Genomic DNA, 17,057 nt, shown 5'->3' on the forward strand with positions numbered 1-17,057 from the left:
CTTACCAAGGAATCATTTTGGCAGCAAAAGGCATGAAAATATAATTTAATTGTCTTCATTTTTTGGGGGGCATTGGAAAGTGACCGTGGTATCAGTGGGATATTGAGGTGTCCTTTATCAGGAATTAATGGACTTTGAGGATCCTGAACGTCTTCAAGTGGTCCATTAATTCATAACGGACACCTCGACGGGCATCATCATAACACACAGTATATAAGTCTGTGCTAACCTCAGTGACAATGTCATTATTTTCCGAAGCTGCTTTACAATGAGTTGTAAATGCAATGCTTTTACTGTGAAATGAGAGCAGCAGGAAGTAATTACCTTCAATCAGCAATAAGTGAAAACAATCTACAAGACAAATGACCTTTTAATTAAAATGAGCTACGATCGACTCTGTGGCCCTCGTTGTAGAACAATATCATCAGTAGGGGTGGACCAAAATAACCATTTGCTCATTTTGTTATAATCTGTTGTTCCTCGCTGTTGAAGCACTTGTTGTTTTCCCTGTAAATGAAGTCGTTATTACGAACACGTTCAGCTGTTATCAGGCGCTAAAAGCCTCTAAGTATCGGCAGCAGATGGTGTGTTAATGTGAAAGATGTCTTCTTGATATAACATGATACAGTGTGTGTATATATAACTTTGTCTGACCCCCAAATATATTGGAACTGTGGATGACTGTGAAAGCAATAAACCAAGAAGAGGAGTGTTGAATCTGGATCAGAGCATATTGGAAGTGGAGGACGGGAGTGTGAAGTTATTGAGGAAATTCGATTTTCACATTTTAAGAAAGGGAGACGAGGTGGCAATCTGCCAAGCAGTCATAAGTGGGAAATAATTTATTTCTCTCAAAATGAATTTCAAGTCTTTAACAAGGTTACGACTCTACTGTACAGACGAGATTTATCTCCTCAGTTTGGACTCATTTTTACAGACACTGGGTATATTTCTTCCCTCCTGGGTTTAATCTGTGTGATGAAAGAGAGTTTCTGTCTGTGGACCAAAATGAAGCAAATTCTCATTTGAGAGCAGCAGAACGAGGCCGAGACTCTCCACCTGCTGCTGTCTGGGATTTCTCCCAAAAGTAGAATCCACCATATAGTCCGTACAATATGTATGTTTTCCTTTTGTGTGCATATATTTAAGGGGCTCAATCTCTATATTATCAGTTACTAATCTTGTACGTTCCTCTCTGATCTGTTACAAGGCAGCAACTCATTTCAGGTTATTTCCACTAAAATGAAACAACCGCAGATCGATCATCTCTAACCGTCGAATATTAGTAAATTTGATTTATTTCATTGTTAAATAGGTTGAATCATCGCCCTGTTTCATGGTGAACAGAAACCTCTCTGGACAACAAAGACGCTGACTATTATAAAGCAAACAGTAAAGACACATGAGGTAGTGACAGCCAAGTCCTGAGGCTGACGCGAGAGCAGGGTTTGTCCTCCGGGGAACTAGAATGGGCTCAGGAAATATTGCAGCTATCACAAAGAACGGATTATTGTCCGAAATATTTGCATGGATACCTTTATAAAAAGCTGATTTTGTGGGTCCTTATGAATGGTTTTAAACCACTGCATAACTTTTGTTGGGGGAAAGAAATACTCAGATGTCAGCTGATTTCAACCTGAGGAAATATGTTTGACTGATGAAATACTTTGTTCCAACCGACGTCATTAAAAGTATTGTTCTAATAATAATCATTCATGTACTTCATGGCGAGAGGGTGTTTTTTTCAGAACAATGGCCGTTTGTTTTCAGGGTAACAAACTGTTCAATGGGACATTTTTCAGACTATTGGTGTCTCTGAATGTTGGGCCTTCAGCACAATGGCCGTCCCCTTCTCGACACCCAATAATGTACGACAATCACCATGACGCCGACTCCAACGACCAAATAAAAAGGACAATACAGCCTGAGATAGCCCAGCAGCAGCTGATACGTACTTGCCGACGTTAAATACGTCCGTCACGGAACGGGAGGGCTCGCCAGAACAGCTAACGTTAGCTTTAGCATCAAATTTGGCGTCTGTTTAGTTCTTCTCATCAGCCTTTTGTCCTGCAGCTCCTTGTGTTCCCACGGCCCGATTGGATGTATAATCCCCCCAGTGAGCTTTAGATCAGCTTTGAGATGTCCACCCAGCTGGACATGCTCATGAAAACCTCCACGGGGGGAATCCAGATCAGTTGAATCCTGAATCACCTCAACTGGGTCATTCTCCTTCCAGATGTCTGAGCTCTGCCAAGTAAACTAGTTTCAACCTCTTACAGCCACAATCTAATTATGTATTATCCTTATATTATTAGATCAGCCGTATATCGAGAACTTGATCTCGAGGCTCATATTCCTCTAGAGTCGGTACAATACCTGCATCTCTGCTGACGCCACTCCAATCTGTCTCATGCTCCATGTTCATTTTGTTCTTTCACAAGTTCCCCCAGAATACTGAAGCTCCTTTGGAGAACCACTTCCTGAAAGAAAACCTTTGCCTCAGACTCCGAGGTGCTGACTTCTCATTCCAGTCGCTTCAGACTCGTCTGCAAATTGTTGAATATCCAGAGAAAGAAAATTGCGATCTGAAGTGAAAAGTTAAAGTTAGACTCACACCTCTGTCCTAAAATCACCATTATTGTTGTTTTCAGCAGCCAACTCAAAGCATCTATAAAGTGAGAATTTTGGAGAACAGGTTTACTCTCTGCAGTTTGATTTTCACCATGTACAGTAATGAACTGGAACAAATGGCTGTCTGGAACAAAGAAAGTCAGTCTTAAAAACCCGGATGGATGATGGGAAAACGTGAATGTGAAGGGGATTCATGATAAATTGTCTATAAAATGTGAAACCATGACAATAATCCTTCAAATAGGAACCTAGAATGTTTGTCCTGTTCATTCCAACGCCTGTTTTTCTCAGAGACGAACACTTGAATGAGCAGCCTGTCTCATGTTTGTAGATTGAATCACATATCCAGCATGATTTTCCTTCTGTCTCCTCCTCAGGCGTCTCCAGCTGCTCTGGCTAAGAGTGTGTTAGCAGAGGTGCCCAACCAGGTGGTTGACTACTACAACAGCAAGGGCATCAAGCCCAAAGTGCCCAGCCAGTACCAGTCTTCCAGGCAGTTCGGCCCCTGAGCGCCGCCGCCCCTCCCCCACCCTCAGACAGCACAACCTCTCCCAGACTGAGAATAATGTTTACTGTCTTCTGTTCTTTGTTGATGCGGATGTTAAAGGTGCAGCATGCAGCAGTTTGCCACGAGGAAGGGGCTCATTTAAAGATTTGATCAGCCTCCAGACTTTATTTTACGTTGGGGGGGATTTTACAGGTTGGACCAACAGGAAGTTCAGCTGGATTGCTTTACGGCACAAAACTTAAAAAAGAGTAGCGAAGCAGGTTGCAGTGGTTTACCAAAACAGTCAAAGTAGCTGAGGAGCGACAATTCAAAGAGCGATGTGATAAAACGTGTGAGCGGCGTGTCCTGATGCAATGTAGTTCATCAAACCCTGCAGTGATGCTGACGGTTTGTGGAGCTAAAGCGTGTTTTTGAAGCAAATCATTCGTGGGCGATGTGTTTCCCGCTTCTAGTGTTCCTGAACACAGAAGAACAGGAAGTCTCGTTGATCACACATAAGAACCAAGACATCGTTTTGTTTTGCAGACCTGAGTACGGGACACGAGGGGTAATACCTTAAAACTCGTATCACGTGGGGGTAACATGCTTCACGTCGTGGTCTAAGTTTTACTTCCCACTAGAAACCAGAGTTTACACTTACTAGTAGCCATTAATAGCCTGTTTTTAAAGCACATTTGTTAGCTATGTAGCATTACTTTGGTTGAGCTTTTTTAGAATTGTAGCTAACATTTGTGTTTCTCTTTTCTTTAATGATACTGTTGATAATGAAAGCGGCTTCTCCAGCCCGCTCTCACCAATTGGCGTATGAACAACATGGCAAATTCTGAAAGAGTAATTTCTTACTTTTTGTTTTGCTTGAGACATGTTTTCTTGTTTTACTCAGTTTACGTTCTTATTCTAAGCCCAGCCATGATCTTTTACCTAAACCTCTGCTTTCACCGTAGTTTTGTTGCTTGAACGTAAACGTGATCGTGTTACTGAAACAACGTGGCGTTGAGTGACGAGTCTAAAATGCGTAGTCATGACACGTGGAAATGATGATATTTATTGATACGCCTCATCGTGATATCGGGTTAAACATTTCATTATCAGAATCAGTTTATTTCAGTGGAATTTGCCCGCGGAGGCAAAGTAAATCTATGCAGAGATTTCACGTAGAAGAAAGTTGCTGACTCGTGTTTGTCGTGTTGACCAATTGGAAACCGTTTGTGTCCAAAAGTTATCATATTTGCTTTTTCGCACCATCCAATCTTACATAATCCTACTATGTCACAGTATTAACTGCCAAAATGTATGGCACAATCTAAACTTTAAATTATAGATACATTTTAGTCCAGTTAGCAACTTAACCAGCTAATCTGCTGACCAGAAGTTAGCTAACTAGTAGCAAGTAGGCGAGTCTGTTGAGCTGTTTTGGCTGACTAGCATCTGCAAATTACTGTCTAGCTAGCATGTCGGCAGTTGTTCACCAGCCACAGCAGCTCGCCAACGAGGCCTTTAAGTAGTCACCACATCACCAGGCTTCCAACACGTTGGCGGCGCCAGTTTTCATGTGTGATTGGACACGAAACACTCGCAGCCGCCACCTTGAGTCGTCGAGTGAAGTCATAGAGGTTTCTGGGAAATGAGGCAGAGTAGCACTAAAAGTATCAGTGAGGTGAGGAAGAACTTCGTAGCTTATCTTGTGGGCCAACTTGGGTTCTGTAATGCTGACTGTCGCACCTTTAGCATCCGTTGTGCATGCGGGACCTGCAGAGGCTGAGCTGATTGTACCATTCAGGAGTGTTTTTAACGGATGTTAATAGCACATAAACACACAACACTGACCAATCCAAACGCTGCTTCCCTGCAGACAGCATGACAGGCAGGGAAACAGTCGATGACGGAATGTATGAACCCCCCCCACCCCCCCTGCTGGTTTGGTTTTATAAGAGTTTATCGATATTTTGCTAAATTTCGTAAGGTTCGTACGTTGTAAAGCATTTTGGATCTCTGCCAGATGAACAAGCAAGCTGCCTTCACAGACGTCTGCATCCTCTACTGTTGTTTTTCTAAGGCGAGGCAGATGCATGAACTGTTGTTTTGCATGCAAATCTCCATGCAGGACTCCTCGGTCCATGTGGTTTCTGTTTCCTGGTAGTGAGTAATAAGAGTAATAATGATGTTTACAGTGTACCCGATGATGGGGATGTTCTGCTCTGAAGCATGTTTACGTGTAAGCGACAATGTGTGAGTAGATTTAAAAGCACAACCTGAGTATCCTTGGAGAGATTTTTAGACTATGGTGATAGATTCTGTTCACTTTGTGCCACAACACCTGCCCATGTCTCTTTCTGTCTTTGATTATACTGCTCCTGGTTCACTTTTGTTGTCCTTTCATTGTTCACTCTGGAACAATCACATCTGGCATCTAGACCTTTTTAAGGGTGCAACGACATTGTGAGGACATTTACTGTCAGTTTTATACAACTTTCAGTGTAAAACCTCCTAAAAGTATACAGTTTACTCATGTCCTAAGACAGGATCAGTCTTCACATCTCATCCATCCATCAATTTTCTACCACTTATGCAGATCCATGCAGCAGTGGCAGCAGGCTAAACAAGGTAGTCGAGACATCCCGATTACCAGGTGAATGTAAAGATTTTTTGTCAGCTAGATCAGGGATTCCCAAAGTGTGGTGAGAACTGCCTCTAGGGGGTGCGCGAGAGGAAAAATGTAATGGCGGTGCAGTCCTGTCTCCTAAAAATTACGTTCCCCCAAAACTAAAATGCATTCTCAATTACGTTTTACCACGAACGTATTTTCTCCCTGATTACGTTTGTGTTTGACGTACAAATACGTTTCTCATCAACATATCTTTGCCATACTCTAGTCTTTATTATTTTTCTGTGATCTGCCTCGCCTCTACCCCGCCACCCACGAGTTATTGACCCGCGGCCTGTTCCGAGGGCTGAAGACCTGACGATCGGGTGCCTCACGGCGGGGGCGGCCGGAGACCTCGCGTCCCAGCGCCAACGGGTGAGCGCCCGCCACTCGGAACCATAAAACCAAGTCCCGGATTTCACCCGGGGGACATTCTGGAGGTATTGTGACCGGGTGATGTGTCTCGTTGCTGGGGAGGTATGAGCCGAGAGTGGCGGGGTGTTATGGAGGTTTATATTACAACTCGGTGTTGTTCCCGTGCGTGGATGAGCGCATTTCTGCCGAAGACAGGCGGCGTGTTGTGGTAGTATTCTGACCGCGTAATAGGGAGAAGGAGAGGCGGTGGTGGAGAGGGAAAAATGTTAAAGAGATGGTGGAATGTATGATTGGAGAGAGAGAAGCGAAAAAGTTGGACGTGATCCCGGTGTCCAACAACACTGTCGCGCGCATCGATGCTTTGTCCGAAGACATCCTGGCTACATTGGTCGGTCGCGTGAAGAAGAGTGAGTTTCACTCTCTGCAAGTAGACGAGCCTACAGATGTGGCCAATCTGGCCAATCGTCCGTTACCTTCGTAACGTTACGTCCGTTACCTTTTCGAAGGCACGGTGCAGGAAGAGTTTTTGTGTTTTTTATCTTGTAAACAAACGCCACGCGCGAGCAAACTGTTCTCTCATTCGTCCGATTTTTACGCGGCTCTGTTGCTTTTTTTTTTAAGGTGTGTGTGTGTGTGTGTGGGGGGGGGGTTGGGGGTGTGTGAACCCGGTCGGGATGTAGAAGGGGGTGCGTGGCCTAAAAAGTTTGGGAACCGCTGATCTAGATCATGGTATAGATAGAAGTGCTTAGTCAAAGGCAAGTCGATTGGTTCCATGCAGCCTTTTTTAATGATAGGCATAAGATCTTGAAGAATCGGAAGGAAGTCCAGCTGCCTTTGACTTAGTACTTCCAGATATACTTTTCCAACATCCTCCAGGTTTTCCTGGGGGATCCCAAGGCCAGATGGGAGAAGTGATACCGAGAACAAATTCTGACTCTACTCACCTGTCCCCATCTCGTAGGACATGCTGGGGGAAAAAACTCCAGAAAGCGTCCAGCAGACAACTTAATCACATGCCATGGCCATCTTAACTGGCTCCATTGAGGGAAGTTAAAGCCCCTCATTCTAATTCTTGCCAATGTAAAACTAAAATTCTACAGTTTGATCAATTCTTACATCAGGATCAAACTTCACAATTCATCCATCCATTTTGGGCCTTCGTCTCAATGACACAAGGGTAATAAACAAGGTAGTCCCAGCTACATCCTCCAGCTCATCCTGAGGGATTTCAAGGTATTCCTTGGTCAACTGGGATTAGCAATCCCTCAAACAAATTCTGGGTCTGCCCCAGTGTCTCCTCCCAGCTGGACATGTCCAGAAAACCCGCACAGGAATGCAGATACCCAAACCAACTTAACTGGCTCCTTTAACATGAAGGAGCAGCTGCTACTCCCACCTCTTTTTCGATGTCAAAGATTCTCAGTCTCATTCTTGCCAATACAAACCTCCTAAAATTCTACAGTTTGATCAAATCTTACATCAGGATCAAACTTCACGATCCCTACATCCACTTCCATCCACTTCATCCAAGTCTGGGTCTCAATGGCACCAAGCTAAGCAAGGAAGTCCTTTCCAGTTACATCCTGAGGGATCCCGAGGTATTTTTAGGTCAACTGGGATTAGCAATCCCTCAAACAAATTCTGTGTCTGCCCCAGTGTCTCAACATGAAGGAGCAGCTGCTACTCCCAGCTCTTTCTGGATGTCAAAGCTCTTTCTGAGCTCTGCACCCTCATATTCGTGTTCTCATTCTTCCGGTCGTGTCCAAAAAGTCATGACCTACAGATGAGGGTTGGAATGTAGACTGGAAGAATTGAGAGGTTTGCCTTCAACCCTCGCATCAATCAACCTTTGATGGATCCGGATCACGCTATGCAAAGTAGTCCCTCTCCTAAACCACGGTATTTACGTCTTTCTTGGAGGATCCAGAGGCGTTTTGAAGGCCTGCTGAGATTTGCAATCCCTCCAGAGTGTTCCGGGTCTACCCTGGGGTCTCCTCTCAAGTGGAAGTGCCCAGAGAACCTTCACACAGAGGAACCACCTCAACAGGTTCCTTTTCATACTAAGGAGGTGGACAAGGGTCTTGTCCTTGATGCCTTACGGTCACAAATTCGTCATTGATCTTCTTTTGGGCACTACCCAAAACTCATGAGCACAGATGAGGGTTTGAGAGGTTCACATTATGGCTCAGCTCCTTCTTTTACAGAAAAGGCTGGTGAAACATCTCTATTACCGCGGATGCTGCACTAAATATTGTGTTCCATCTCACATCGAAAGACACTTGAACTCTTTCAATTGGGTTAGTGACTCGCTTCCAACCTTAAGGGACCAGTTCACCATTTTCCGGCTTCGTGATTTTACACTTGATCCAACAGATTGAATGAAATGAAAACATGCATTGGGTATAGCACGTTTTATGGGGTGTGTGATTTAAAAGAAGACCTTAATTCTGCCTCATAACGCCTTGATGAAAAAACTAGCCTGTCCAATTGTTTTGCCTTCTTTTGCCAAGTTTGACAACATCTATGAAAAACTCCCTGAGTCCTGATCCTGGATGTTTGACTTGTATGCGATCAACTTTGCACATCATGCACGTCATCGACCAGATCACTCGTAAGAATCCTGATGACGTGGTTGTCTTTTCAGGAGCCTTCTTTATGGACTGTTCTTCATATGTTTCATGTTGCATTCATATAACATACTTTTGAGTGTTTGGTTCTTCGTGATGAAGGATTCATTATCTGTGGTCAGTACAAGAAGCACTTTGCATTTATTGTTTTGTTTGGTTGAACCAAGAGAAAAAAGATGGAGAGGTGTTGGGATGCATGACTTATTGTTGTGTTAACATGCAGTATTGTGTGCAAAACAATGAGAAACTGACTTATAATAAAAGTGTTATCAGTAACTTGGGAGTGTGTTCAGTGTATTCAGAGGTTGGAGTGAGAGGGGCGAACACAGCAGAATTCATAAATGGCTCAATTTTCTCAGATTCTGTTTGCATCCATCAGCTCCTCCTGTGTTGAACTGTGTGTTAATGAAGGAGAATCTTACAGCTTACCCAACATCCTCAGTGCGATTCCCAAACAGCAGCAGTAGTAATTAAACCTCTCGTTTGTTCGGAGGCGTGAGGAGTTCGAGAGGAGGAGGAGACGGGTGAGAGGAGGTCATTAACTCTGTCAACAGGACAAAAGACGGCAAAAGACTCGACACAAAGCTGCTGTCACAGCAAACAAAAGTGAACACAACCAAAGAAAACTAACGACGGCTTGGTGGGAAAAGCTGCTCAGTGTAGAAAATCAAAGAAAGGAGATGCTGTGAGCTTTTAATCATCTGTCTGAACTCAGGACAGATTGTTAATCAATAAATCACCACATCACCAAACATGTCAATATTGGTCCCTAAATAACCACGGATGATCAGTGATGATGGGATCCTTTTGAAAAGATAGTAAAATCCTGTAAAATAGATCTTGAACGTCGCTGTGAGCTTCGTCCTCGTGAGTGGAAGGAATGGGAAGTCCACACTCAACCCGGTTACCTTCAGCTCAAACACAACGTTTACTTTTGACTTGGTCAGAGGTAAAACTAAAAGAATATAGAAGCAACACAGGTGGATGAACAACGAGGCCACGATGTGTTCCTTATCCTCATGATAGTTTTATTATCATGTACAAACTGTTGACGTTTCCTTTCAACAATAACTCGATTATTACTGTATAATGAGTGGTGTCTGAAAACTGTATAATTCAGACATCACATGGATTATTCAAGTGTGAAATAGCTTTTTGCCACAAAAGAAGAATTAAATGATTAAAATGTTTAACTGGACGTCCCCACAGTGTTATGTGACACGAAACATGAGAATGCTGATAAATGAGTTTGATTATTGATCAGTACATATTGATTAAAGAGGTTTACACTGTGATTAGATCAGCTGATGTTCCAACAGTAACTCTAGAGTAACCTTCTTCTGAAGAAGAGCTTTGATAAAGTTAACTCCAGCTTGTTCTAGGATGCTTTTATTGTGAAACTCTTGACTGTTTCTCTGACCAACGATGCTGATTTATTCTCTTCTCATTCAGCGGTTGCTCAGAGGATCTTTGTCTCTTTCAGGTGTGAGTCTGGTTGACGTTTCAACAGTTGTGTAACGTGGATGGTTTGTGTTTTCATACATTAAGACTCAAACAGGTCCGTCATTCAACCTTCAGCCTCCACCAACACGACTCACGAACTGAAAAGTTCCTCAGCTGTGTCACAAACCTCCTCAGGGGAAGTGAACCGGAGGGAGTCCACGCAGATATTCCACGTACAATGCTTATCATTTATTAAATCTAAGCTCACTCTAATGAGCGTTGGAGTGTTTACGTCAGTAATGACAGCAGTGCATGGATGTGTGCTTCATGTGCTGTGGGAAAAAAGAGCACGATAGGTATGGACAGAGGAAATGTGTCTCTAATGTGATTATGCAGAACAGAAATAGAGTAAATAAACTATTAAGGCTCCATTAAGATAAATTAAATATGCCCCTAATGAATCAAAAAATCAAAAACAATACCTGCCAACCACGGTAGTTCCTTAAAAGGTAGTCCTGCTCATTCAGTTGTGGTGGTAATCGGACCAGGAGCAGCCATCCTGTCCCGTATATATGGGGTCCAGGACTCTACAGACCACCTGCTGCAGCACGGTCAGCATTCTGGGGGATCTTCTTCCTCTCCATCAAGGACATCGTTGATTTTGGAGACACAGATTGTGCAGAAATCCGGGACAGAGCTCGGACTGCCCTCCAGGACCTCGGCTAGTGTGGTCCTTCAGCGTGATTTCATCATCCCAAAAAGCTTGTTCGACGGCATCGTTAGCCCTGGAATGACACCAACTGAACCTGATCAGAACCGGGCCTAATGGTGTAAGGAACTGGTTTCTCCAGACAAGGAAAGAGCACTTTATCCAGAGAGAAACAGCGAGCTGGTGGATACAGTGTCCTGGCAGAGGATGTTGCTCAAATCTCTGGCATCATGAACGGAACCTGCATGAACAATGAAAACACAGAGGATTCTGCCTCTTGCATCACAGATGGCCTGCATTTATTTGGATGGAGAACAAAAAGCTTACAGTGGATGTAAATTATCCCTGGTGCTGGTTCTCTGGAGGTTTTGATCCATCCATGGCCCCCAGTAGCATGGGGAAGCAGAGACTGGACCCTCTGACAATGAATTCAGGATGTATCACTCGGCCTGTATCTCCTGTTACAACCCTGGCTCAATGGCAGCAACATCAAGGAAGAAATGCATTTCAATGAACTAAATTTAGAGTTTATTACACAAACAAGAGAAGACAAGGAGCAACCAAAGTGGTGCTGAAGGAGTCGAGACTGCTGGGTGGAGGAGGGGCTTTTAAACTCAGGTGCTCAAAGCAGGTGCAAGGCATCAACAATTAGGACTGAGGAGGGCTGCCCACTCAACAAACTGACTGAATAACTCATTTAACATACATTAAAGAGAAACTGCACACTGAACATGTTTTTAAGCTATAAAGTAAATAATGTGACTGTACTTGAGAAATAAGACACATCACTGAAAACACCATTTACTGTTTCAAATCAGCGAGAAGTGAAGCATCCCCTGCTTTATGGTTTATTAGAGACCTGTCAATCACAGTAGCCCCGCCCTAAAGCATCCCCTGCTTTATGGTTTATTAGAGACCTGTCAATCACAGTAGCCCCGCCCTAAAGCATCCCCTGCTTTATGGTCTGTGTGACTCTAAATGGACCATAATGTACTAAATGAACATCATGCTGTATTGAAGAAGACTTGAAACTAGAGATTGAGACATAAACTCATGTTTACAATGTTTACTGAGGTAATAAATCAAGAGAGAAGTAGAGTCATTTTCTATAGACTTCTATACAACCAGAGGAGTCGCCCCCTGGTGGACATTAGAGAGAATGCAGCTTTAACACGTGAAGCTTTGCAAACGTCTGAGCTTGATGATGCCACGCTATGATTGGCCAGTCTGGGATAGAGGGCGGGACTTAGCGAAGGGTCAATTCTGTCTTTATACTTTATTTATTTTACATTCTCTATTTGTTTCTTTTTCTGTCTTTGTGCTGCTGCAGCAGCTGAACATTCCCTCAATAATCTTCAACAAGAGATTCTCTGAATCATTCATTGATTTTTGTTATTTATTTTCTTCTTTGTCCCCGGTTGGTTGCTCATGTATGTATTTGTTGTTGTTGGATTGTTATCTGCTGATTAGTTACGTCTTCTACTTATCTGATGTGCTTCTTTGCTTATTTTATTTTTTATTTTCTTTATTTTTTATTTTTCTCTGTATGTAATTGATTGACCCGCGGGTCACATTGTGTTTTTATGCTTTCAAATGTCTGCTCTGTTCAGCACTTTGTGATGTTATGTGTGTGAAAAGCGCTCTGTCGATGAAGTTCATTCATTCATTCTTGAAGTCAGTTCTCAGGCATCCTGCTTTCCTTCAGTCTGCGCTTCTTGTTCTTGTCCTGCTGATGTTGAGGGAAGCTGTTTCCTCAGAAGGTGAATCTCTGCAGAGCTCTGTGATGTCAGCACAACACTGCAGTGAATTATGAAAGCACACAAAACGCAGAGAGAACATTTGGATCTCTTTGTTCAGCTCGTAGACAGTAAAAGACTCTTATTGTGGTGACAGCACTGTGCAGTTTATCAGTGTGTTGTCTGCAGCGCGGATCATCTTCAGTCTCTGATTGATGAGCTTCATTAAAAACATGCTGAATTATTAACAGTGAATTAACAGGAAGAGTTTCTCTGCAGCTTGAATTATTTCTCCGTTAAATATCTAAATATAAGAGTCAAAGGTCAGCCCCCCCCCCCCCCGACCTGCAGCCCTCCATCCATCGTCCCCGAGGCGTGAATGATCTCCCCGACCTATCGCCACCAAAAACACCAAATCATCCGTCTCACTGGACACGTGCTCGGGTCGTCCTCGGAGAGCGGAGCGCCGGTTCGATCCCGCGGCCGGTCGTTCCAGCTCCGTGATGAGCAGCTCCACCGGGAACAATGGAGCAGATGGAGGTTCTCTCAGCACTCGTTGTCTCAGAACCCCTCATTACACTGTTGACATGGTGGCTGCTGTTGGGTTCTCTCTTTAAAGGGCACTTCATTCAAACAGCAGCAGCATATTTCTTCACCTTCGTCTTTGTCTCTGCAGGCAGAGACGGTGCATCCTCACGCGTCTCTCTTCACCTCTAATGTTCTCAAACCCTCGCTCCACGTCCATCTGCTGCCCTCATGCCTTCACAATAACCTTCATTTGCACAGAACTATTCCATCAGCACAGCAGGTTGAATAGACATGGAAATCTCTTGGATCAGATGGAAGATACATCGTCACAGAGTTTGTTCGTTTTAGAGACACGAGGTTCTCACAGGATGATCTTATAGAATATGATGCATTCATGTAGATTCAATTAGAGTGAATAAAAAAGCAGTAAACTCCATGTGACTCCTGAAATACGTGTTAAATATGATGAATCGTGTTCTGCAGCATGTTGGGAGTGACAACTAGATCTCACCTGATGTGGGCGTGTCCACTGATCTCAACATCCTGTTCCGGCAGAGACACGTATTCGTGTTGAAATGTTGATGATGTAAACGTGTGTATTGTTTACTCCTCATCTGTCTCCGTGTCGAGCTTTATGCTGCACGGTGTTCGGCTGGATGAAGCTTGCGTTGTCAGTGTGGTCTGATCCTTTATGATGAACTCTTCACTGTGAAAATTGATCCAACAAGGAGCTGCAGATGAGTTCATCAACGAGTGGCCATGAATGAACAGCAATAACCTCGACTGGAGTAGATTGTGCTTAAATGTGCTAAGTAAGCATTCTCTGCTTTTATACATTTCCCCCTCATATGTATTGTATTTTATTCTGTGAATATTACGTGCGTTCATGCTGGTTCAACATTCCAAGAAAATATTTCTTTAATTTCTTTGTTAATTTTCTCCATATGTGTATTTAGATTTCCTGATTTATTTTGTTTTGGTGTTTAAAAATAGAAAGTGGGAAGAAGATGCAACTATGCAACAGGATATGAAGGAGTCACGGAGCAACATCCACATCAATGCAGCAGCAACATCAGAAGAAACAGAAGAAAAGCATCTGATCGACCAACTCTTCTACTTCAATGGAGGACCTTTACCTGTAGTGGAGTATTCTCACAGTGTGGTACTAGTACTTTCACTTTTACTAAGTACAGGATCACAATACTTCACCTCTGGATACAACATTAATATCCAATATTCACTTCAGTCCCCTGATGTCCAGACCGGATGATCTCTTCATGGACACTTTGCAGCCTATTTAAAACAATGCCCCCCCCCCCCCCCCCCCCCCCGCTGTAAGTAGAGTCCTCAGACTCGCCTTCAGGGACGAGCTCACAATAATAATCGCAATGAGCAGCGAGTGCTTGGTGGACTTTTATTGCCCTCGGTTTGCTCTCGGGCAACTTATTTATAAAGGTTGTTGGGTTTGCTCACAGCAGGAACAGCAACTTCTCTTGTTTTGTTTGCTCCTTGATTGCCCCTCCCCTTCTGAAACCAAAGCATTGCATTTAAATATACAACCGCCTGCCTCAGTATGGCTCTGGTACGTTTAAGCAGAAAAACATCTCTAAAGTATATTTCACCAGATACTGGAAGCCTTCCACCTTCACAGGTGTGTTCAGTATGGGTCACTTAGTGTGCATTAATCACTGATATCAATTCAAATCCGATTTTATTATATTAATGCTAACTCTGTAGCCATCCTTCATTTGAATGCAGTTGCCTTGAGTTGCTGTCTTCACTTGGGACTTGTTGGCGTTGAGTTGCTGTCTTCACTTGGGACTTGTTAGCGTTGAGTTGTTGTCTTCACTTGGGACTTATTGGCGTTGAGTTGCTGTCTTCACTTGGGACTTGTTGGCGTTGAGTTGCTGTCTTCACTTGGGACTTATTGGCGTTGAGTTGCTGTCTTCACTTGGGACTTATTGGCGTTGAGTTGCTGTCTTCACTTGGGACTTATTGGCATTGAGTTGCTGTCTTCACTTGGGACTTGTTGGCGTTGAGTTGCTGTCTTCACTTGGGACTTGTCGGTGCTGATTTGAGACTTGTCGGTGCTGACTTGAGACCTGTTGACCTTCTGAATTTGATGTTTTGCCAAATTGAAACATCCATCCTCCATCAGCCATCTAGTTCTTCAAATAAAAATTATAATCAAATAATCAGTCAATAAGACGTCCATCACATATTTGGAGAAATCAGCCGCCTGAAACTTACAGCTTTCAGCTAATTGCTAGAATTTCAAAATAAAACCTGAAGGTTAAAAGCATCTGGAAGCATCACATGAAGAAGAAACACTGACTCACAGAGTATGCAAACCTGTTTTAGATTTAGAATCATGTGTTCTCAACATCATGAACATGAACTCATCTTTAACGGCAACCTTTCAGATAGTTGTGATCGGTGATGAAGACTGAAGTGGGGCTGACAGCCTGCAGCCTCACTCCCACTGATGAAGTTCGACACGTTCATGAATAAACAATCGGTCTCATGTCAGCTTCCATTTCATATCCATGTGCTTCAGCGTTTAGCACACAGTGAGGAGAAACACTTCAAAACAGAAAGTAATTGGCTTTTTTTTAATTGAAAGACATGTTTTGAGTTTGCTGGAGAACAATTTCAATGTGTGAAGCCTTCTTGTGACTGCAGCAGAGTTATAGATTAATATTTATATCATGTTATGAAGGAGAGCATGGGACTCCAGCGTCTCCACAGGCCTCTGGAGGGATCCTTATGTTTCAATTATTTCTTCATTGTTGATTTATGACAGCTGGAAGTTGAACAGTTTAACCAGTCGTGTAGATGGCAGCAATGTTGTGTCTCTCTGAGATATGTGAGGCTTTCACGTCAGGGACCCGGGCCTCGACCCGAGTGCACTCGAACCCAAACTCCAGTTAGTTTGATGATTGTAAAAACTGTTTCTTTGAAGGCAAGCATGATGGTCTCGTCTCCAAAATATGAACAACAGGCATGAAACAAAGGTCCACTCGTACAGGATCAGCATCTATAGACGGGGAGCACGTTTCCACCTTCACAGGTGTGTTCAGTATGAGTCACTTAGTGTGCTCGCTGGGTGGTGCATTTAATCACTGATATCAATTCAAATCACCATTGTTCATTTATTCATCACCATTGCTCATTTATTCATCACCATTGCTCATTTATTCATCACCATTGCTCATTTAAATGCATTGTTGCACCCCCAGTGTTTACAAACTAATACAGAGGGTGCAGCTTCACGGGCCTGGACTTGTTGTCTTGACTTGTTGTCTTGACTTTGGTCTTGACTTGTTGGTCTTGACTTTGGACTTGTCTTGGTACTTGTTGTCTTGACTTGTTGTCTAGACTTTGGACTTGTTGTCTTGATACTTGTTGTCTTGACTTGTTGTCTTGACTTTGGACTTGTTGTCTTGGTACTTGTTGTCTTGACTTGTTGTCTTGACTTTGGTCTTGACTTGTTGGTCTTGACTTTGGACTTGTCTTGGTACTTGTTGTCTTGACTTGTTGTCTAGACTTTGGACTTGTTGTCTTGATACTTGTTGTCTTGACTTGTTGTCTTGACTTTGGACTTGTCTTGGTACTTGTTGTCTTGACTTGTTGTCTTGACTTTGGACTTGTCTTGGTACTTGTTGTCTTGACTTGTTGTCTTGACTTTGGACTTGTCTTGGTACTTGTTGTCTTGACTTGTTGTCTAGACTTTGGACTTGTTGTCTTGATACTTGTTGTCTTGACTTGTTGTCTTGACTTTGGACTTGTTGTCTTGGTACTTGTTGTCTTGACTTGTTGTCTTGACTTTGGTCTTGACTTGTTGGTCTTGACTTTG

At 43.2% G+C, this 17,057-nt stretch overlaps 1 protein-coding gene across 1 annotated transcript in view; it reads left to right on the forward strand.

The window, feature by feature from the left end:
- cpne4a (copine IVa) overlaps window positions 1-6,151 on the forward strand; it is a 46,761-nt gene extending 40,610 nt beyond the window's left edge. The window contains exon 16 of the mRNA XM_079275932.1: window positions 3,009-6,151. Within this exon, the coding sequence (XP_079132058.1) occupies window positions 3,009-3,140 (132 nt within the window). The 3' untranslated portion in view covers window positions 3,141-6,151. The remainder of the gene's footprint in view (window positions 1-3,008) is intronic.
- The last annotated feature ends 10,906 nt before the right edge of the window (window positions 6,152-17,057 follow it).

Source organism: Melanostigma gelatinosum (assembly GCF_949748355.1).
Source record: "Melanostigma gelatinosum genome assembly, chromosome: 9".
Taxonomy (NCBI): Eukaryota; Metazoa; Chordata; class Actinopteri; order Perciformes; family Zoarcidae; genus Melanostigma; species Melanostigma gelatinosum.